At 48.6% G+C, this 22,614-nt stretch overlaps 1 protein-coding gene and 2 long non-coding RNA genes across 3 annotated transcripts in view; 2 read left to right on the top strand and 1 right to left on the bottom strand.

The window, feature by feature from the left end:
- The window catches only part of LOC137083466 (uncharacterized), a 22,747-nt gene extending 7,884 nt beyond the window's left edge, over positions 1-14,863 (bottom strand). The window contains exon 1 of the long non-coding RNA XR_010906506.1: positions 14,711-14,863. This is a non-coding gene — a long non-coding RNA (uncharacterized lncRNA). The remainder of the gene's footprint in view (positions 1-14,710) is intronic.
- On the top strand, positions 10,123-10,778 carry LOC137083912 (uncharacterized). Its single transcript, XR_010906662.1, has 3 exons — positions 10,123-10,181; positions 10,265-10,326; positions 10,457-10,778. It is a non-coding gene; the product is annotated as an uncharacterized lncRNA (long non-coding RNA).
- The window catches only part of LOC137083465 (hydroperoxide isomerase ALOXE3-like), a 36,757-nt gene continuing 27,021 nt past the window's right edge, over positions 12,879-22,614 (top strand). The window contains exons 1-3 of the mRNA XM_067449422.1: positions 12,879-12,971; positions 13,078-13,129; positions 13,301-13,451. Coding sequence (XP_067305523.1) covers positions 13,308-13,451 — 144 coding nt within the window. The 5' untranslated portion in view covers positions 12,879-12,971; positions 13,078-13,129; positions 13,301-13,307. The remainder of the gene's footprint in view (positions 12,972-13,077; positions 13,130-13,300; positions 13,452-22,614) is intronic.

Here is a 22,614-nt window from a genome sequence, read left to right as displayed (position 1 = left end):
CATGGAGCCAGAAACATAAATATGCATCAAATACATCATAAAAACCTCATGTATATTAAAGTGTGCAAATTACTAAGACCCATTCAGCACACAGTAATCTAATAGTGTACTGGGGAACACAGAAGTGCACATTGCATGTGTTTGTTGATGTCACTGAAGTTTCGTCAGGGCGTGAGGAAATATAGAGCTGAGTATCGTCAGCATAACAATGAAAACTAACGCCATGTTTCCTAATGATATCTTCCAGTGGAGCAGATACAGGGTGAAGAGCAGCGGTCCTAACACTGAGCCTTGCGGTACCCCATACTGAACTTGTGATCGGTGTGACATCTCTTCATTTACTGCTACAAACTGATAACGGTCAGATAAGTACGATTTAAACCATGCCAAAGCAGTTCCACTAACGCCAACATAACTCATAAGCGCCTTTAAATGTTACATCTCAAAGCACTTTACATAAAAATATGAATTGAAAAATACACATAACATTGCAGGCAGTAAAAAAAAAATAAAAAAAAAATAAAAAGTTAATAAAATAAGCAACAAAGTAGACAAATGAATCACATAAAAGCTATCCTAAAATAATATGTTTTAAGTGATGATTTAAAAACACTAAGGGATTCTGCATTCCTAATCTCAGAGGGCAGGGAATTCCACAATTTAAGAGCCAAAGAAGAAAAAGCCAGATCAGCCATAGTTCTCAACCGTGCTGTTTGGACAGTTAAAAGAGCAGCTTCAGAGGAACGTGGAGCATGTGTTGGCGTATAGAGGGTTAAAAGCTCACACAAATAATGAGGGGCCAAATTATTCAAGGCCTTATATGTGAGCATTAGAATTTTAAAATCAATACGAAAACTAACAGGAAGCCAGTGCAATTTTTCCAGGATTGGAGCGATGTGCTCCCTTGCACTGGTCCTGGTTAGAATTTTAGCAGCTGAATTTTGGACCAACTGTAATTTATTCAGTGTAGCCAAGTGAAAATAGACAGTCTGTAAACAGGTGATTAAAATGGAATGATCTATAGTGTCAAAAGCGGCACTAAGATCAAGAAGAATCAGTAAAGACAGACGACCAGAATCAGAAGCCATTAACAAGTCATTAGTGACCTTAACTAACGCTGTTTCAGTACTGTGGAGTTTGCTCAAAAAGGTCATTAGAGGAAAGATGAGAAAGCAGTTAAGAAGCCACGGTTTGTTCTAAAATTTTGGCGAGGAATGGAAGATTTGAGATGGGACAAAAATGATTCAGATTATTAGAATCCATGTTGTTTGTTCCCTTTCAGTCGGTCACGTTCGACGTACGTCAGAACTGAACCGACGAATTGGGATCTGCCCTCAGAGACCTATCCACTTCGAGTGTGTAAAAACGAGCCAATCGGAGATTGGCATGTGATCCACACATTCCACGCTCCGCCCCGCAGCGCGGGTATAAATAGGAAGTGGAATGGTAGATCAAATGCTTTCAACTTCGGAGCCGAACAGTTCAGTACTGTTTCCACGAAGAGAGTTAAAGACAAGCTGAGTCTTGGAGAAAGGAGGAACTGCCAGTGCGGGTGTCATAGCGCTTCTCAGCGAGTGACCGTATATTGTTGCAATCGCTTGCATTCAAAAAGAGCTTCCAAACTGTTGGTTCGCTGGGCGTTTTCCTAAAAAACTTTGAGTGTCACACGCAGGCTTGCACTGTGGACTGCGTGCTGACCGCGGTCATCTCCCTGAGTGCTTCAGCACAAACTAAAAGAGCAGTTTCCATCCTAAAAGAGCAACACGGTTTGACCCTGCGTCTTTTTCAAGATGTCATTCAAACCGTGTGTTTCTGGGTGCGGTCGCTTTCTGTCCCCGCTTGACGGTCACGTTCGTTGTCTCTCGTGTCTGGGCACTCAGCACGCGGAGGCTGCGTTCGTGAATGACTCATGTTCCCACTGTGGGAACATGACCATCGCAGTGTTGCGGTCCAGACTCCAATACCTCAAGGCAGGTGGAGCACCCTCGCGCATCCCCCGGTCTAGCGGTCCTTCTGCGCCTAAGCAGAGGGCTGCTACTCTGGCTGATGACATGGGTGGGGACCTGAGGGTGATGGTCAGGGCAAACCCGCCGGGTCATATGGCTCCTCGGGCCCCTTCCCCCTCCGCTGCGCCGGTGGAGTTTCCGGAGGAGCGTGCTGACCTCTCACGTGGAGTGCCAGCCGTTTCCTTCGGGGCTCCGGCGGAAGACAGGATGTCGGTCGCTGCATCGGGGGACGAGCTAATGGGCTCTGAGGATGAGGATTCGGCTGCGCTGCCCACTTCGGGTGTGACAGCGTTGCCCGAGTCTGACCCAGAGCTTACGGCTATGCTTTCCCGGGTCGCCGCAAGCGTAGGGCTCGAGTGGAACCCTCCACCGTGTCCCGAACCTTCACGGCTGGACGATTGGTTTCTCGGGACGGCCCGTGCTGGTTCGCAGCGCCCCGCCCCGGTGCCTTTCTTCCCGGAAGTGCATCAGGAGATCTCGAAGTCGTGGGCAGCGCCGTATAGCGCTCGCTCGCGATCGACGGACTCCTCCGTCCTCACCTCCCTCGATGGCGGTGCGGTGAAGGGTTACGTGGGAATCCCTCCGGTCGAGCGGTCAGTGGCGATGCATCTGTGTCCCAAGACCGCTGCGGACTGGCGTGGTGCCCCGCGTCTCCCCTCCCAGGCGTGTAAGTTCTCGTCCGGGCTAACCGGCAAGGCTTACACAGCCTGTGGAGAAGCCGCATCGGCTTTGCATGCCATGGCGCTCCTGCAGGTCTACCAGGCCAAAGCGCTCATGGAACTGCACGAGGGAAGTTCCGACCAGGGCGTTATGCAGGAACTGCGTGCGGCGACGGACCTCGCTCTCCGAGCGACGAAAGTCACTGCACGCTCCCTGGGTCGGGCGATGTCCACTCTGGTGGTCCAGGAACGCCACCTGTGGCTGAACCTGGCAGATATGCGTGAAGCGGACAAGGTGCGATTCCTGAACGCCCCTACTGTCAGGCCGGCCTCTTCGGCGACGCCATCGAGGACTTTGCCCAGCAGTTCTCGGTGGCCCAGAAGCAGACGGAGGCTATCAGGAACATCCTGCCCCGGCGACCTGCTGCTGCCTCCACCCAGTCGCCGGCCGCAGCTCCCCCGCCTGCTCGTCGCCGAGGGCGTCCCCCGGCATCCGCCTTCGCCCCTGCCAAGCCAAAGCAGCAGCCTCCACAGGCCAAGCAGGGTGCCGGGCGCAAGGGTGGCGCCCAACCTGTCCAGACCGCTAAGCCTGCCGGCAAGCGCAAGGGGAAGCGGCCCTGAGACAGGCAGCCCAGGGAGGACAGGAGCTGCTCTTCGGGAGATGATGTCCGCATCCCTCCCACACCCCCCGGAGGAGGACCGGGGGGCCCCGACTGGTCTAGTACATCTGCCGCCAGCTCTCCGGAGCTCGGCGGTACCCACATACTCACAAAAAGAGCAGTTTCCTATCCCCCTGGGCCCCAAGAGGGTCAGGGTGGCAGTTCACGACGCCTCCGGGCTTTGTCTCTCCCTCCCTCCCCTCCCCTCACCAGGGGGCAGCAGAGTGGGCTCCGAGGACGCCTCCGGGCCTTCTCACCCACTCTCTGCCTCTCCCGGGAAAGCTCAGACAACACTCCGGGCCGCCCACGGGCCTCCCGAGTCGGGTCTGAGCATCCCACCTGTCTGCCTCCGGGCAGCGAGCAGTCGAGCGGGCTCCGAGGACGCCTCCGGGCCTTCTCACCCGCTCCCTGCCCGCACCAGGAGAGCTCGCGCGACACTCCGGGCCGCCTCCGGGCCTCCCGAGTCGAGCCAGAGCTCTCCGTTGCGCTGCCCCACCCCGGGCATGTCTGTGGTGCCGTTGGTCCCGCTGGTACGGTCCCTGGGAGCGTGGCTACAGCTCCCTCGACCGTCCCGTTGGCTCATCCGTACCATCAGACTCGGCTACGCAATTCAGTTCGCGCGCCGGCCACCCAAGTACAAGGGCATCCTCTTCACCTCAGTGCGAAGCAGCGATGCTCAAGTCTTGCGGTCAGAGATCGAGGTCCTACTGGCGAAGGACGCGATCGAGCCGGTTCCTCCAGCCGAGATGAAGACAGGGTTCTACAGCCCTTACTTCATCGTGCCCAAGAAAGGGGGTGGGCTCCGGCCAATCCTGGACCTGCGCGTCCTGAATCGGGCCCTGCACAAGCTCCCGTTCCGGATGTTAACGCAGAAATGCATTTTTCAATGCATCCGTCCCCAGGATTGGTTTGCAGCGATCGACCTGAAGGACGCGTACTTTCATGTCTCTATACTCCCTCGACACAGACCGTTCCTACGCTTTGCGTTCGAGGGGAAGGCATACCAGTACAAAGTCCTGCCCTTCGGGCTGTCCCTGTCGCCTCACGTCTTTACGAAGGTCGCGGAGGCAGCCATTGTTCCACTCCGAGAACGCGGCGTTCGCATCCTCAACTATCTCGACGACTGGCTCATTCTCGCCCAGTCTCGGGAGCAGTTGTGCGAACACAGGGACATGGTGCTCAGTCACCTCAGCCGGTTGGGCCTTCGGGTCAACCGAGAGAAGAGCACGCTCTGTCCTACGCAGAGAATCTCTTACCTCGGTATGGAGCTGGATTCGGTCAGCCAGAATGCGCGCCTCACGGAGGAGCGAGTCAGGTCGGTGTTGAACTGCTTGAATATGTTCAAAGGCAGAACAGCGGTCCCACTGAAACTTTTTCAGAGGCTCCTGGGGCATATGGCATCCGTAGCCACGGTCACGCCGCTCGGATTGCTTCATATGAGACCGCTCCAACACTGGCTTCATGGCCGAGTCCCGAGGTGGGCGTGGCAGAGCGGCCAGTACCGGGTCCCAGTGACTCCTTACTGCCGCCAAACCTTCAGCCCGTGGTCCAACGCTTCGTTTCTCCGGGCCGGGGTGCCCCTAGAACAAGTGTGCAGGCATGCTGTGCTGTTCACGGATGCCTCATCCACGGGTTGGGGGGCCACGTACAACGGGCATGCAGTTGCGGGTCTGTGGACGGAACCGCAATTGCATTGGCATATCAATTGCCTCGAGTTGCTAGCAGTACACTTGGCACTGCGCCGCCTCAAGGGGCCGCTACGTGGCAAGCATGTACTGGTCCGTACGGACAGCACAGTGGCCGTTGCGTACATCAACCGTTAGGGTGGTCTACGCTCCCGTCACCTGTTCCAACTCGCCCGCCACCTGCTCCTGTGGAGTCAGAAGCAGCTGAGGTCGCTTCGGGCCATGCATGTCCCTGGTGCACTGAACCAGACAGCCGACGAGCTCTCTCGACAGCCAGCACCTCCGGGAGAATGGCGACTCCACCCCCAGGCGGTCCAGCTGATATGGGACCAGTTCGGAGCCGCACAGGTAGACCTGTTTGCCTCTCCGGACTCGACCCATTGCCAGTGGTACTATTCCCTGACCGGGGGTACCCTCGGCACAGATGCACTGGCGCACAGCTGGCCCCGGGACCTACGCAAGTATGCCTTTCCCCCAGTGAGCCTTCTTGCACAGACACTGTGCAAAGTCAGGGAGGACGAGGAGCAGGTCTTGTTAGTTGCGCCGTATTGGCCCAACCGGACCTGGTTCCCAGAACTTACTCTCCTCGCGACAGCCCCTCCTTGGCCCATTCCCCTGAGGAAGGACCTTCTTTCTCAGGGACGGGGCACTCTATGGCACCCGCGTCCAGACCTCTGGAATCTTCATGTCTGGTCCCTGGACGGGACGCGGAGGTTCTAGATGGACTACCACAAGCAGTCGTAGATACCATCTCTTCAGCTAGAGCCCCCTCTACGAGGCGCCTCTATGTACTGAAGTGGAACCTGTTCGTTGAGTGGTGTTCTTCCCGCCAGGAAGACCCCCGAAGGTGTTCGATTGGTGTTGTGCTTTCCTTCCTGCAAGACGGGTTGGAGCGAAGGCTGTCTCCCTCCACCCTCAAAGTGTACGTCGCCGCAATAGCGGCGTATCAAGACGCAGTAGAAGGTAAGTCCATCGGAAGGCACGACCTAATCGTCAGGTTCCTCAGAGGTGCGAGGAGACTAAATCCTCCTCGTCCATCCTCGATACCCTCTTGGGACTTGGCTCTAGTGCTCAGAGCACTTCAGAGCCCTCCCTTCGAGCCGTTGGAGTCCATTGAGATTAAAATCCTGTCAATGAAGACAGTGCTCTTGACTGCTTTGGCCTCGATCAAGAGGGTAGAGGACCTGCACGCACTTTTGGTCAGCGAATCGTGCCTAGAGTTCGGGCCTGGTAACTCTCACGTTGTCCTGAGACCCAGTTCCGGATACGTGCCCAAGGTTCCTACCACTCCCTTCCGGGACCAGGTGGTGAACCTGCAAGTGCTGCCTTCGGAGGAGGCAGACCCAGCCCTGGCTTTGTTGTGTCCGGTCCGCGCTCTTCGCGCTTACATTGACCGGACCCAAAGCTTTCGGACCTCAGAGCAACTCTTCGTCTGTTACGGAGGCCAGCAGAAGGGAAAGGCTGTCTCCAAGCAGAGGTTAGCCCACTGGATAGTGGATGCTATAGTCTTGGCTTACCAGTCCCAAGACGTGCCTTGCCCGTTTGGTGTAAGAGCACACTCCACTAGGAGTGTTGCGTCTTCCTGGGCGCTAGCTCAAGGCGCCTCGCTGACAGACATTTGTAGAGCTGCGGGCTGGGCGACACCTAACACGTTCGCTAAGTTTTATAGCTTACGTGTAGAGCCGGTATCTTCCCGCATCCTCGCCCCTGGTGGCCAGGAGCGCTAAGTGCCCGTTCTAAGTGTCGGCTTGCAACGCCACTCCCGCCCTCTGGGCCGGATACGTGCGTTTATTGTCTCCAGTTGTGTTCCCCGGGAAACCGGCTAACCCTGTCGAGCTCCTCCGTCACCCCATGCGGTGTCAGACGTTGCGGACCGTCTGACGCTAGGCCTGCACCCGTATGCTTGTGGAACGTGGTTGTAGGCTGGGTTCCATATGTAGCGGTTCCCTCACGGCAACCCCATATGTGTATTCGTCCACGGTATCAGCTACCCTTCGGGCTAACCCCGTGTCTTTCCCTCGACAGAGCCCGCTCTGTCGTCTCTGGGCGTGTTCTTTCCCCCCTACAATTAGGTTGGAACCACCCCAGAGACTGCCATATGTTGCACTACCCTGCCAGGTTAGTCCTTATGTGTATTCCGCCACCACCCCTTCCCTGAAGGACGTGGCCCCGCAGCGTACCTCTTCCGAGAGGGCACGCTTCCCAGCGGTCTATGGTCACTCTAAGTGGGTCTTGCAGAAACAGCAGTGACTGACCTCCCTGCTTGGAGCCCTGACTTCCGTACCATACTAGACGGTCCAGTGCGCTCAAGCAGGACGCTGGAAGGGCCAGCATCCTGGCGTTTTCCAAAGGGATCCCAATTCGTCGGTTCAGTTCTGACGTACGTCGAACGTGACCGACTGAAAGGGAACGTCTCGGTTACGTATGTAACCCTCGTTCCCTGAAGGAGGGAACAGAGACGTACGTCCCGTCGCCAGGAGCTGTGCTTCAGCTAGGAGCCCAGTCACGTATTCGGCTCCTCAGTTGAAAAAAGCATTTGATCTACCATTCCACTTCCTATTTATACCCGCGCTGCGGGGCGGAGCGTGGAATGTGTGGATCAAATGCCAATCTCCGATTGGCTCGTTTTTACACACTCGAAGTGGATAGGTCTCTGAGGGCAGATCCCAATTCGTCGGTTCAGTTCTGACATACGTCTCCGTTCCCTCCTTCAGGGAACGAGGGTTACATACGTAACCGAGACGTTTTTGGTATAGGGGTAACAGCAGCAGTTTTAAGTGCTGCTGGCACGACACCAGTGCACAGAGAGTTATTAATGATTCTCAAAACAACAGGAGAGAGGGAATCAAAACATGATTTAAAAAGACAAGATGGTATAGGATCAACTCTGGAAGTTGAGACTTTCAGTTTTGAAACCAAAGTAGACAGAGACTGGGAGTCGTGAATAACAAAGTTAGAGAGAGAAATACCAGAAAATGCAGACATTTTTAAAGAGGAGACAGCAGAAGTATTAGTGGAAACAACGTGATTACGTATATTATCAATTTTGGTGCTAAAAAACTCCAAAAACATATTACAACGGTGAGTTGAAGCAGAAACATTAGAGACAGTGTGATTTTTAAGCAGCTTGTTGATTGAGTGAAACAGTTGTTTAGGATTTCTCTGGTTGCTGACAATTAACTGAGAAAAATAAACAGATCTAGCTAAGATCTAATGAAGAAGTTAAGGGTGTACTTATAACTTACAGCCATACATGTTCTACTCTGAGGACGTGTTTTGGGGCATTAGGGTCAGGGCCCAGGTCAAAGCTTGCGGATGCAGATATCCTAGGGGTCGTCCAGAGATTCGGCCCCAACAATCAGCCTTTCATTGTACGGCTGTGCAGGCTGTATATCGTGGCCATCCATTATCAATCATTCAGCTTTATTTATATCGCGCTTTTCCAATGCCGTAACCCACCGGATTCTTCGGTACAATGAAGTAAGGGCTGACCGGGGAATCGGGCCCTACCATGGTGATCCGGCCCCCCCGGAAGCGGGGAGGAGCTCACGCGAACTGAATCGCGTAACCAAGCCTGATGGTCCACGCGACCCAAAGGGACAGTCCCGGCAACTAGCCACGCACCCAGAGAGTGTACCAACTGGGTCATACGGAGCACCGGCGTACCCTCGGTGAGGCAGCAAGGCAGTGTTACCGGCCCGGACTCGGGTGGCATAGCAGCCCGGTGTCGGGGCACTGGTAACGACTGCGCCCTGACAGAGGAGACCAGGGAAGGACTCGCGTTCCACTGGGGTCTGCTCTGCGAGGGGGCTGGCGACAGAGAGGGACGAGAGCGGCGCGGCCCGGGGGCGGTGCGCACTGCCGTCACCGGTCTCTGGGTGCTCAGGGATGGGTTAATCAGTTCTTCCTTTACAAAGGGTGCTGCTGACCCGTGGGCCAGCAGCTGGACAAAAGATTCTCCCCCGGCCCTCCACCAAAGCTGGTGCCGGGTGCCACCTCCAAAAACCAAACGCCCAAACGCGAGCACTCGTGACAGGGTGGAGATTCACACCAGCCCGAGGCTCGCGGCTGCCTGAGATAAAATGGCTGTCAACTCTAGGTCAGATTCTACAGTGCTACCAAACCTGGAGGCGGAACATAGCCGAATTGTCATCCCCAAAGGACTCTAGCCCACCTTGAGATGTGGCAATCGACCTCTCGCCGCTATCTGGAGTATGAACGAAACGAACGGGGCGTCAGCAGACGGTCCCGCTGCTTCAGTCCAACACTCGCTGGAAGCGATGTGCGAGAGGGCGGGAGTGGCCCGAGGGATGATCGTCGGGGTTCTTAATACCACAGCACCGCTCTCAGGTCACCCTGGCCACCAGCCAAAGTACCACCTCTCTCGGAGATGGTAGATCGGGGTGTGGCAGAGGGGACTCTCTCTCTTTACAGAGATCATTGAGTCTCGACCACAACATCGGTCATGGTCATGTTCCCCATGGTCATGTTCCCGCAGAAGGAACACAGCACATCCACAAACACTGTCTGAACGTGCTGGGCCCAAACACGTCGAGCAGTGAATGCGTCCCAAAGACAGCAACAGATATCGACCGCACCCGGAAGTGCGCGGGAAACCGTCTTGAAAAAGACGTGCCACACGCAAGCTCTTTTTGTGAGAGGAAGCTCTGCAGAGTGCCGAAGCACCCAGGGAAAACACACACAGCTGTTGCAGATCACTAACATTGTGAAACCCCCATTCGTCAGTCATTGACGTTATGTCGGAGTGACTGAACGAAAGGGAACCAGGTTTTTCCCCAGTAATCCAGACTCCACTTCACAGAATCAAGAGTTTGAGTACAAGTTAGTGATGTTTTTTGTCTTGGAAACTATTGCATGCCACACTGCTATTTTTTTGAACACACCCCTTTCAACTAATTCAACTAATTGCCCAATTGCACAGCCTTAAGAGCGTGCATTTCATGAATGCTGGGTCTCATTTGTTTTCTGAGAATCTACTGAACCTACTGGTAACTTGTTTGCCACGTAGCAATAAAAAATATACTAAAAACCTTGATTATTCTGGTTAGTCACATTGTACTGCTATTATTTTGAACAAGACTGTATTTTATGTAGATTTCCAGAGACTTCAGAATGAGAACCAGGCCCTGAGGGAAAGCAATGCACGAGCAGGTGAGAACATGCACTCTTGCTTAAATTTTACTTTTTTTAGTGAGATGTAGGTCCAAAATTATTGAATGCCTTTCTTTTTGTAGGTTTGGGTGGCAGCGGCTCACAGAGCAGGTGAAGCAAGTAGGGACAACATTTGCACGTACTGGTACAACTTGCGAACACAATTTCTTACTGGGGCTGCCTGTATGTAGTAGACCTAAATGTAAATGTCATAGTTTAGTAGTTGAGGGACCAGGACTGACTGCATTATTCTTTTATTCTGGGAACCCCTGTAGGTGCAGAACAGACACTAATGCTGCAACGTCTTAGAGAGTTTGGCGATGTAGTGCGTAGCATGGACAACAAAATGGACACTCTGCTGCAACATTTCAGTGCCAATGTGTCTGTTGGAGATTTATCCCTGCCAGGGGATCTGTTACTCCCCCTAGACACACAGGAAGATTTTTGTTACTTGACAACAGTTTGAGTCGGGATAAAGAGCTCCAGGAACGATTAGTAAGTGTGCTGATTTTGTTTACAACACCATAGGGTAATCTAAAAAGAGAAAATGTATAGTGTACATTGCATATTGTACAGTCTTAATCCCTTTTTGTATTTTCAGCTTTGGTTTTTGGCAATCAAATGTGGGAGGGACCTTAAGACAACCATGTGGCCAATGCTTCAGAGTACCTTCTCTAATCACCTTTCCATTAATACAACCTGTACTGGTGTAGGGAGTAAAGCATGTTTTAGAGACATGTTCCTAAAGGACATAGTTCAAAGTAAGTTGGATATTTTTTTATATATTTAAGTTAATGTGCATGGCCTTATGCCATTCAAATGGAATGACCAATCTGTTTTTTCTACAGGAGCCATCCGGGAGAACCCGGCAACCCAGGATGCCACTGATGAAGTGGTCCAGGTTAACATTATGCGTTACCTGAAAGAAGCATCTGATCGTAAAGGCGGAAAAAGACCTGCAGCCGATCTCTTATTCCTAGGCTGACTGCTGACACCCCAGCATCACTGACAACTGGAAACCTTTCTTTATCCTTCAGTCAGTAACATCAAGACCCCTAAAGAAGCCAGAAGTGTCAAGCTACACTAAAATCCACACTGTTCACTGTGGAAAAGACTTTTGAAGTTTCCACGCTGCGAGAAAGTGGAAAGTTTCCATGCAATAAATAAGTGGAACGTTTCCACACAGAAAGTAAGAGGAAAGTTTCCATGCAGTAAATAAGTGGAAAGTTTCCACAGAGCGAGAATGTGGAAAGTTTCCACGAGGGATATGGGAAATTTCCACATACCAATAAAGTGGAAAGTTTCCACACAGTGGGAAAAAAGTTGTTTCCTTTTTCTGTTCAGAAGATGGCACCATTAACAAGATGCCACAAGATGGCATCTTTTTGTTGTAGATGTCTATTGCTGCCCGTTTAGCTAGAATGCCATACAAAACCAACCCATTGGGCCACTGAATCTGCATTAACGACAACAGTAATACAGTAGAACAATAATCGCAATATTATCCTGTTTGACACTGTGAAGCTGCTTTGACACAATCGTGATTGTAAAAGCGCTATATAAATAAAGTTGATTGATTGATTGATTGAACAGCTGGGGCAACAGCCTTAGTCCTAATGGGTTGTTATCATGGATATCAAAATCCAGTGTTCGGTATTTTGCGTACGTGAGTTATTGTTGTAGATGTCTAAAAAAAAAAAAAAAAAAAAAAAAAATTGTGTACTGTGCTAATTGAGATTTCTTACAGCTCTTACAGGTTGTTGGCCTTGTCTGTTTCGTTGCTTCTATTACTATTCTATTTCCCCTTTTTTGTAAGTATAAAAGCATCTGCTAAATGATTAAATGTAAATGTAGAAGAGAACTGAGCCTTTGTAAAAGCCTTACAAGGCATTAATATTCATCACTTTAGATGAGCTCACAGAAAGCGTTAACTGACAACTACTAAATGTTTTATAACTACCTGAACTAATCATGAACTACAGTAGGAACACATGTTAATAAAGCATTTATTAACACACTGAGTAACTGTTATTATATGTCTAAATAGTAAGATGTACAAATGTGTATTTAAATAGTTTATTAACCCTTTACTTACACTTTTTAAATTATTATATGAACCACTGACATCTCCTAAATAACGGATTTCTAAATAATGTAATACTTAGTTTAGAAATTAGAAATTAATAATTTATAAAGTATGAAAATACAATTATTAAACACATTATAGATATAATTATAAATCAAGAATAAAGCATTTATAGTTGTATTTATAAACTGCCTATTAATGTCTATTAATGCTTTATAAAAGATAAACTAACTATTTACTAATGCTTAATAAATGCTTCATAGCGTATTATTATAAAGTGTTACCGTTTGCTTTGTCCAGCACTTTGGGCTGCACTTGAGGCAAAAGAAATGTGCTTTATAAAAACTGAACCAAGGAAGGTAGGAAAATGCCCCAATCCCCCCGCATGTGCCTCTGATTGTATGATTGGTCAATACTGACAATGTAACAATGTAACTGACAATTTTGCAAGACATATTTGCAAGAAGCTTATTCAAATATTAACGGTTAGTGTTAAGAAACATTGCAGCCAATCATAAACTTAAGTTTGAAGATATTTCCTTATTTGGACAAAGAAAGGTATTTTTTTTATATCGGGTGTCAAGACAATGTCGAAAATGAATACATTACAAGAAAGTTATAAAATGCTTGGAGACTTCTGCTCTTGGCTCTTGTTGTTCAGATCATTCTGAAAGGAACAAGGTCCTTGTTTTGGCAAAAACCTGGTAATAAGACTTTGGAAATCTTTACTATGGAGTGTTGAATTGAAATGAATATTATTTTGCGGCAATTTCTATGACATAAACTGCTCTGTCTTTATAATCAATCTAGAAACAGTTGTTGCCATTCTTACAGCGGTAACATTGTGACTTACAGTTAGGAGGTGAGAATCGCTCTCTCTTTCACTTATACACACACTCTCTCTCTCTCTCTCTCTCTCTCTCTCTCTCTCTCTCTTTCTCTCTCTCTCTCTCTCTCTCGACTTTGTGATATTCTTTGTTGGTTTCATCATGTTTATATTTTGTCTTAAAAATCATTGTTCATTGTTTTGCAGATCAGCCATGGTGATCTACAGAGTAACGGCGCACACAGGAAATAGGCTCTTGGCAGGCACCACTAGCCATATCTCCATCCAGCTGCGTGGCACTGAGGCTGAGAGTGAGGAACACAATCTAAAACACATCAAGGGCTTTCAGCAAGGATCGGTAAGTGCACCAAATTAAACCATCTGTTAGGACTTTTGGTCCAAAAAATGTCAGTCATAAAGCTACATTTAATGGAATATATTTTAAAAGAGTGTGAATAAAAGTTGTAATGATAAAAAAAATAAACAAATGTATCTTCCTTAAAAGTATGTGGAGCTGGAGCTGAAGGAGAGATGGGGAGGGGTGGTGGTTGGGGGAGGATGTTAATGGGGGTTAACATTTTGAAGAAAAAAATCAGATTTTCCATGAAAAAAAAATAAATATTCTGTGATTATAAATTCACAAATTTGCGAGAAAAATATAGTGTCAAGGAATCACATCACTTCACATCGCTGTAGCCTACCTCCACCTTCATGTTACCGTATGCGAACATTACTGAGGAGGCACAACAGATATGGAGAAACATGCCTGGCCAGTAAAATAACCCCATTGCTTCACTTCGCACTCAGACTGAGCCTAACTTTGCCCTTCCTCACTAACATGTGCATAGGATTCTTGTTTGTGGTGGAATGGTGTAATGAGTTACAGCCAAGCAATGCGGTTCTGTTCCGTGTTCTCCCCACGGAAAGGGTAACCCAGCGTGCAAAGGATACTACACGGTCTTCCACATTAATTTGTTTATTTTTTCATAAATGGTGACCAGGTAATAAACCTGAAATAATAAGAAATACAATATTTCAATTTCATGTGCATACTACTGACAATGACAACAAACAACAATAAATAACATTAATCAAAATACAAATATATAATATTACTAATATATTATAATGATAATCATCATCTCATAATTTATGTACATGCTTCATACTTAAAACATTTTTCACCATATTCAAGTCCTACCAAACGCCTGTGCAAGATGCATGCAGTCTTTTCTGCAAGCAGGAAACCACAGCTGGAAACTACAGCTCCCAGAATGCCCCGCAGCAAACCAGGAAGTACAGCGTTATGTTAGATACCGGTCTGCGATTCATACTTAATCAAACATTTATAAAGCTAAAGAAAGTACACAAATGGACACATATTTTACAGCAGTGGTATAATTCTAAATGTTAATTTCATACATGTTACCCGAACTGCTCAGATCTACCGGAGCATAGCGTTATATTTATAGTTCTAAACTGCTTAGATCTACCAGGAGCACAACATAAACGTGCAGTGGACCTAACCACTGTACAACAACATAACATGGCAACAGCAGACAACATGAAGCTTACATTATAAGCAAACAAGAAACATTTGAAATTAAGAGAGCTTACCAAGTGGCTGCACACCAGGTTGAAAGTCATTCACTAATTAAATGAATCTCACGCTTGCTTTTCACGTAGTAACCACCGGTCACATGCACTCACAGCACACTCCTCTCTTAAAGAGACACTACACTATTAGACTGCTAAACCACAGACGTTTCTCCATAAGTGTCACTTGCAGTATTTGTAGCTCTGGTTTAAAGTAAATGACAACACTTCACAAATGACAAAATTTGCACAAAAAACACAACACCTCCCACTTAAGTTCCTGATCATATGATCCAGTGAACTTAAGAAAACCCCTATTAGTGACATTTCCTGTATTTTTTATTTTATTTATTTATTTATTTTTTCACATTTACACTTTACATTTTTGCACAATGTCTATGTGTAAGTGTCTGATGAAGGTGCAACTTAGTCCAATGTCCAAGTCAACCACATTTCTTTGGCAGGTGTACTCCCGGGGTATGCAAGGTATGGGATGTGTGTGCTCTTACTTCATGTATGTGCAATTTGATTGGCATGGTGGCAGCGCTAGGCTTGCACCGACCAGCCAATAGGGATACTAATGATAACAGGGGTTAGGCCAAGGGGATAAGTGTCAAGGTGGGTGGGGTAGATGAGTTTCGTCCTCCACCGGGAGAAGGACCACCAATCTTCTCACATCTCTTCTGATAACTGTTTTGGGCAGGAAGAACTCCTCTTCTTCTGGCCACCCGCAAGGGAAACAGGAAGGCCGGCACATGTTGCAATGTCAGCATCCCTAACAATCCCTTTGCTGTCGGGATAAACTGTCAGAATCCGGCCCAGACGAAACTGACCTCTCAAAGCATTTGGGTCAGCAATCCAGACGAGGTCGCCGACTTTGACGTTCCTCTCAGTCCGGTGCCACTTGTGTCGAATGAACAGATTAGGGCCAGCTAGTTCCCTCCACTTTGCCCAAAACCGATCCACTCCGATTTGAATAGCCCTTAGACGACGCCAGGGATGGGTCTCTAGATCAAGCCCACTGGTGTCTCCTCCAAGCGATGTTCGACCCAGTATGAGGGAGTTAGGTGTTAAGTACTCGACTGAGTCCTCCTGTTCTTGAGCCCTAGCATCGATTGGACGTTCGTTTGTCAGGTTGGCTGCCTGATAGAACAGAGTTTGGGGCTCTCCCCAAGTGAGAGACCCTGTATCTCTTCCGAGGCTCATGAGCGCCCGCTTTAAAAGCTTTACAGCAGCCTCCGCAGCTCCATTCCTGTGGGGTGCATCTGCAGGATGAAAATCCCACATCCATTCAGTCCCTTTCTTAGCGGCAACATCTTATATGGCCACAGCCTGCAGGCAAGCCAGATGTTTATGCAGCTCATGCAGAGCTGGCTTGGCACCAACAAAGTTGGTGCCTCTGTCGGACCATAGTTTCCTTGGATGCCCCCTCAGAGCAACAAAGCGGGAGTATGCTTGAAGGAAGCTTTCTGCAGACTGGTCATCGGTGAGGTCTGCATGGACGGCTCTTGAGGCCATACAACAGAAAACAATACCCCAGACCTTCTTGCTTGTCCTTCTTTTAACAGCATCTTTCACCTCGAAGGGGCCAAAAAGGTCGAGGGTTGTATACTCGAATGGATTTGCTCTTTTGGTGCGCTCTTGAGGGAGATCACTCATTACTTGCTGGCACATCTTGGCTCTATGCTTTCTGCAGGTGACACAGTTGTTCAACACTTTTTTAACTGTTCTACGTCCCTGCATAATCCACGCTTTCCTTCTTGTCCGCAGGAGGGTGGAAGCGACACCTTCATGGTTTTCTTCATGTGCTTCCCTAGCTAAAAGGGTTGCGAGCCATGACTGGCATGGGATTAGTGGTACAGCCACTTTACCCTCATCCCAGCAGTGGATTCTCCCCCCGCAGAGCAAGAGTCCTGTCTTTTCCTCTTTCTGAACAACCAGACGATCTAAGGTTGTGTCACGGAACTCGACACCATCTTGAGATTCGAGAGCTAGATCTTTAAAAGCTGTTGCTCTTTGTTCCACAGACAGATATGGTCTTGCCTCCCACTTTGACTGAACTGGGGCCTGGCTTTTGCCCAGCCAGGTTTCTACGGCTTGTTTCACCCATGCAACGGTCCCGCATAACCGTGCCAGTGAACTAAACCTTCGGGGGTCTACAAGGTGCACAAGCGCAACACTTGTTAGGGCTGAGCATTTCCTGCGCTGGGCTCCTGCTGCGACCAGTGCCGAGAACGCCTTCCTCCGAAGTCCCCCGATTTCTTCAACAACAGATGGGTTGATTTCTCTAGAAGTTTTCACAGGCCACTCTGATTCAGGCAACTTCAAAAATTCTGGGCCTTCTTGCCAGACTGATCCTTCAGCAAGCTCCTCAGGGGATGCCCCTCTAGTGATGAGGTCGGCGATGTTCTGTTTTCCTTCGACCCACCTCCAGCTGTCTACTGATCCGGCCTTCTGGATCTCTCCGATCCGGTTGGCAAAAAATGTCTGATAGCCATAGCTATCCTTCTGGATGGCTCCAAGGATTGTCTGACTATCGACAAAATGGATCCACCGATCCACCTTGATGTAGCAATGCTTATCGAAGTATGTCTTCAAGCGGGATGCAAAGACCGCCCCACACAGCTCTGCTTTAATGACATCACCTTTCTGGTCTAAAGGGGTGAGTTTGGCCTTTGATTCAACCAGCTTCACTACGACTCCATCTTCTGTCTCCGACCGTAGGTAAAGAACGGCTCCGTAGGAAGCTTCACTACCATCGGAAAATGTGATGCCCATTGGCCGGCCTATGGCTCCATAGGGTGTGAGACTCCTGTCGAATCGAAGTTGGCCAAGCCTCACATATTGCTCAAAGAGTTTTATTGCAGCCTCTCGAAGACGTGGCGAAAGAGGATCATCCCAGGTGTCCCTAGATGGATAGTTTCTTCCTGCTTCCTGAAATGACTCTCTTATGAGCATCACTCCTCGTTGCTTGGCAGGTGAGGCCAGGCCGATGGGGTCATAGAACCCTGCAATCTGACTCAGCAGCATGCGTCGGGTGAGAGGGTAGGGGGTGCTGCCTCTGATTTCATCCTCTTGTAGATCCAGACCAGTCCTCATCTTTCCTCGCCTCCTTGAGAAGTTCACCAACGTCAGCACTCGGAGTTTGTCAGATTTGGGTTCATATCCCAATCTGAATGCCTTATTATCCTCATCCTGCATCTGGTTGGGGAGTATCAGGGTCTTAGGCTCTGTTGCAGTGATGTTGCTGGGGTCAGTTAGTTTTTCACTCCTCCCACTTTGGCCTGTCAAGACCCAGGGCTTGATGGAGAAGCCTCCTGCCTTTAAAATCTTTTCCACTCCTTCAGTCAACCTAATCAGAGTTTGGAGGTCATCATGCGAAGTCAAGATGTCGTCCACATAGCAGTCTTCTGTCAGGATCCGTTGCTCTTCAACCATCGATGTGAACTGGGGCAGGTTTGCTGTCTCTCTCATGGCAACCTGAGCGATGCATCCGGCGGGCTTGTCGCCAATGTTGACTCTAACAACAGCAAACACACCAATTTCATCTTCAGGGTTATCCCTCCAGAGGAATCGATGGAGGTGGACTTCCTCATCCTTCAGCCACACAGAATTATACATTTTCTTAACATCGCCAAGAGCAGCATACAATCTGCTCCTGAATCTCAGCAGGACACCCCGGATTGGGTTGAGGACATCAGGGCCTTTATGCAGGAGGTTGTTTAGACTCAACCCTTTAAACTCTTGGCTACTGTTCCAGACTATCCTCACTGGCGTTGAGCTAGAATGAGGATTCGGAGCAACAAGATGGCTGATGTACCAGATTGGGCCATTCCATCTCTTAATCTCTTTCTTTGTGAGCTCAATGGCTGCTCCTCTTGATACCATCTCGTGGATCTGCTCTCCATATGCCGCTTTCCACACAGGTTCTCTTGCCAGCCGAGCCTCTGTGTTCTTGAAGGTTGCTTCCACTGCTCTGTGATTATCTGGCAGAATCGTTGGGCTTATTTTCCATGGGTAGGCCGCATCCCAGTGTGGGGAGTCACTGTGTTTGTCCGCTAGCACATAAGAGAGGCAGTCCTTTATCTTTTCTAAGTCCCTCTCTTCACCAAGGGTCATCTCTTTGCCTCCTGGAGGGCACTTGCTGCACTTGCAGCTCCCACATTTCGGGTCACACGCTGCTCCAATACTATCCCACTTAAACCATTCAAACACCTCCTTATTTGTAGCAGTGGTGCTGCTGAGGGTCACTCCTTGCATCCTTATTTTGTCTTCACTCAGGTCTTTGGTATCCATAAGGACCTCCTTGTACACCCTTGAGCATGTTCTCATAGACCTCGCAAAGTGAGTTTCAGACTGGTGTAGCATTAGGTCGACCACCTCAAAGAGATCAGGGTGAGTACCACCAACGGTTTTGCCCAATGGGCCATCCCATAGGACTAGAGCTCCCTCCGACTTGAACGGCTGTGGAACTAGACGACCTTCCCTGTGGCTGATCAAAAGATCAATTTTCTCAGGGCGAACCAGCTCTTCTGCAGCAACATCAGGAAAGATCTTTAGCAGTTGTCGTGGAGTGACAGGCTGATTTATCTCAGCGATACTCTCTAGGCCGTAGCAGAGCAGTTTGTGTTCCACTACCGTCCCCTTGGTGGTCTTCACTCTTAATCGCAGGGAGTACCTCTTGGTTGTGACTGTTGTTGTCATCCCTCCGATCCCATGGACAATCAACTTAATGCTCTCACCAATCAATCCAAGGCGCTGGGCAGCGCTGTTTGTTATATAGTTGGTGTCAGAGGCAAGATCAATAAGAGTGCCTATCAGCTGGCCTGAGTTAGTTGTCACTTCCAGTAACATCATTATAACTGGGTACTCTTTCAGTCCACCTCCAACTGTGCAGAACGTGGCTGAGGCTTTGTTGGAGAATGCCTTCCTGAATTCTGCTCTTAGTTCCGGAGTGACTTTCGCCAGGAGCTCTTCTTGCTTGCCAGTCAGCCCGAGGCCTTTCCTCTCCACTCTTTTGGTACCTTGCACCTCGCTTCCAGCATCTTTCTCTTGAGCGATGGACTTGGGGCAGAGCAAATAGTGGTGAGGCTCTTCTTTGCGGCAGTCCATTTTACTGCAGAGGAACTTTGGGTTGCAACGGCCATTCTTTAAGTGGAAACACAGGCACCGATTGCATATCCCATGGGTCTTTAAATGGACCTCTCTCCTCTGGAGATCCATCTCCCTAAAGGCTTTGCAGGCAAACAGCCTGCCAGCGTGTGTTTCATCAGCACAGGCAGTGCACAGGCCCAAGCGAAGGGTCGACTGAGACTCCCTTTGACCTGAGGTCGCTTTGGAGAATGCTTTCTTGATTCCTCTTTCAGGCTTGTCTGTCGGGCCTTTCACTGTGGAGCTTCCCTCTCTAGTGCTTGTCTCCAGCTGATCCAGCTCCTCCAGGATTACCTCCTGCTTTTTCAGGAAGCGCAGTAAGCAGTCAAAGTGGTTATTTGGAGCGAAACCATTCACAGGCTCAGTCTTGTGTGCAATCCATTTTTCCTTCAGAGAGCTTGGTAGCTTGCTTTCAAGGGACTGTGCTACCCAACGGTTCTTTATAACCTCCTCTTCTCCCAGGATCACAAGGTTACTAAGGGCTCGCTCCACTGCTTGGATCAGCTCAATTGCTTTCCTAGGGTTGTCTCCCTTTACGGGGGATAGGCCCTGAACCTCCTCCGATATCTTCAGGACGATTTTTGCCTTGTTCCCGAAGCGGTTGTCGAGACGTCTGAACATTTCATCTGCCGAAGCACAGCTGGATAGAACCAAGTCTTTCTTTACCCTATCACCAAGACTTGCCAGTAGATGGAACCTTGTAACACCAGCTGTCCTCTGCGGGTTTCCCAGCTGTTCCAGCTCTCCCCACTCAGCCTTCCATCGATAGTAGTCGGTCATGTCTCCCGAGAACGTGGGCAGGCGTGTTCTTTCAAGACTGATCTGTGGTCTGAAGCCGTACACCCCAGGATGCAAGCCAGAAATGTTTTGTGGGGGTGCATATAAAAACGCAGATGCTCCAGTACTGGGTATAGGTGTTTTACTGAGGATTTGGGGCTGCGTGTCAGCTCTAGTGGGTCCCTCGCTGGAATCACTATCTTCATCAGCACTCGCTTCCTCAACCTCTTCTACTACACCAACCTCTTTGGTCCGCTTCAACTTTTGCCAGTTCCGCACCCAGTCATGCAGTCTGTTGACCAGCTTGTATAATTGCTGCTTGTATACTGCTGTTTTGGCTTCAGTGACAAGACCTTCCCATTCAAGCACTTTCTGCTCAAACATTTTGATTCTCTCCAAAAGGCCCTCTCTCAGGACTTAAAAGTCTTCCTCCAGCAACTCCTTCACATCAGCGTTCTCCACTTCAGCACATTTCTCCTCTGCCCCATCGGCGTACAATTTAAGGTCAACATAGGCAAATTTGGACCATAACGTCTCTTTAGCAAGCCGGAGCATTTCTGTATAGGTGGCAAGGCACTTCGCCATTTTTTCCTCCACATGAGCCGCTTCTATTCCAGCTTTTTCTTCCTCGCTATCCACTTCTCCTAAAGCATCAATATATTCAAGACCAGTGTCGTGCACCCTTCCAAAGTCCACACCAAGTATTCTGATCTCATCAATAAGCACCCTTTTTTCAAGAAGGTCAACAGTGAGGGACAGCTTTTTGGCTCTCTTGCTGAAGGAGCTCTGTGCTGTTGAGCGCTTTCCTTTTAGTACCACTAACTCTGCCAAATCCATTTTCCTTTTCTTGCACTGACCAAGGCGCTATTCCACAGAGGGGTCTATTCGGCCTATTCCTCTTCTCTTGGTGCTCCTTCACTGGTCAATGCTTAAATAGTGGTGGCAGACTTAGCTTGACGTGCTCGTTGGTTTATTACTGTTCCGTGTTCTCCCCACGGAAAGGGTAACCCAGCGTGCAAAGGATACTACTCGGTCTTCCACATTAATTTGTTTATTTTTTCATAAATGGTGACCAGGTAATAAACCTGAAATAATAAGAAATACAATATTTCAATTTCATGTGCATACTACAGACAATGACAACAAACAACAATAAATAACATTAATCAAAATACAAATATATAATATTACTAATATATTATAGTGATAATCATCATCTCATAATTTATGTAAATGCTTCATACTTAAAACATTTTTCACCATATTCAAGTCCTACCAAATGCCTGTGCAAGATGCATGCAGTCTTTTCTGCAAGCAGGAAACCACAGCTGGAAACTACAGCTCCCAGAATGCCCCGCAGCAAACCAGGAAGTACAGCGTTATGTTAGATACCGGTCTGCGATTCATACTTAATCAAACATTTATAAAGCTAAAGAAAGTACACAAATGGACACATATTTTACAGCAGTGGTATAATTCTAAATGTTAGCTTCATACATGTTTCCCGAACTGCTCAGATCTACCGGAGCATAGCGTTATATTTATAGTTCTAAACTGCTTAGATCTACCAGGAGCACAACATAAACGTGCAGTGGACCTAACCACTGTACAACAACATAACATGGCAACAGCAGACAACATGAAGCTTACATTATAAGCAAACAAGAAACATTTGAAATTAAGAGAGCTTACCAAGTGGCTGCACACCAGGTTGAAAGTCATTCACTAATTAAATGAATCTCACGCTTGCTTTTCACGTAGTAACCACCGGTCACATGCACTCACAGCACACTCCTCTCTTAAAGAGACACTACACTATTAGACTGCTAAACCACAGACGTTTCTCCATAAGTGTCACTTGCAGTATTTGTAGCTCTGGTTTAAAGTAAATGACAACACTTCACAAATGACAAAATTTGCACAAAAAACACAACAGGTTCCTTCACATTATTTTCTTCTAAGTTTTTTTTTCCTCGCAAATTAGTGAGTTTATATCC

This window comes from Pseudorasbora parva, chromosome 7 (genome assembly GCF_024679245.1).
Source record: "Pseudorasbora parva isolate DD20220531a chromosome 7, ASM2467924v1, whole genome shotgun sequence".
In the NCBI taxonomy this organism is placed as follows: Eukaryota; Metazoa; Chordata; class Actinopteri; order Cypriniformes; family Gobionidae; genus Pseudorasbora; species Pseudorasbora parva.
The sequence above is the reverse complement of the archived record's forward strand: the minus strand, read 5'-3'. Positions and strand labels throughout refer to the sequence as shown.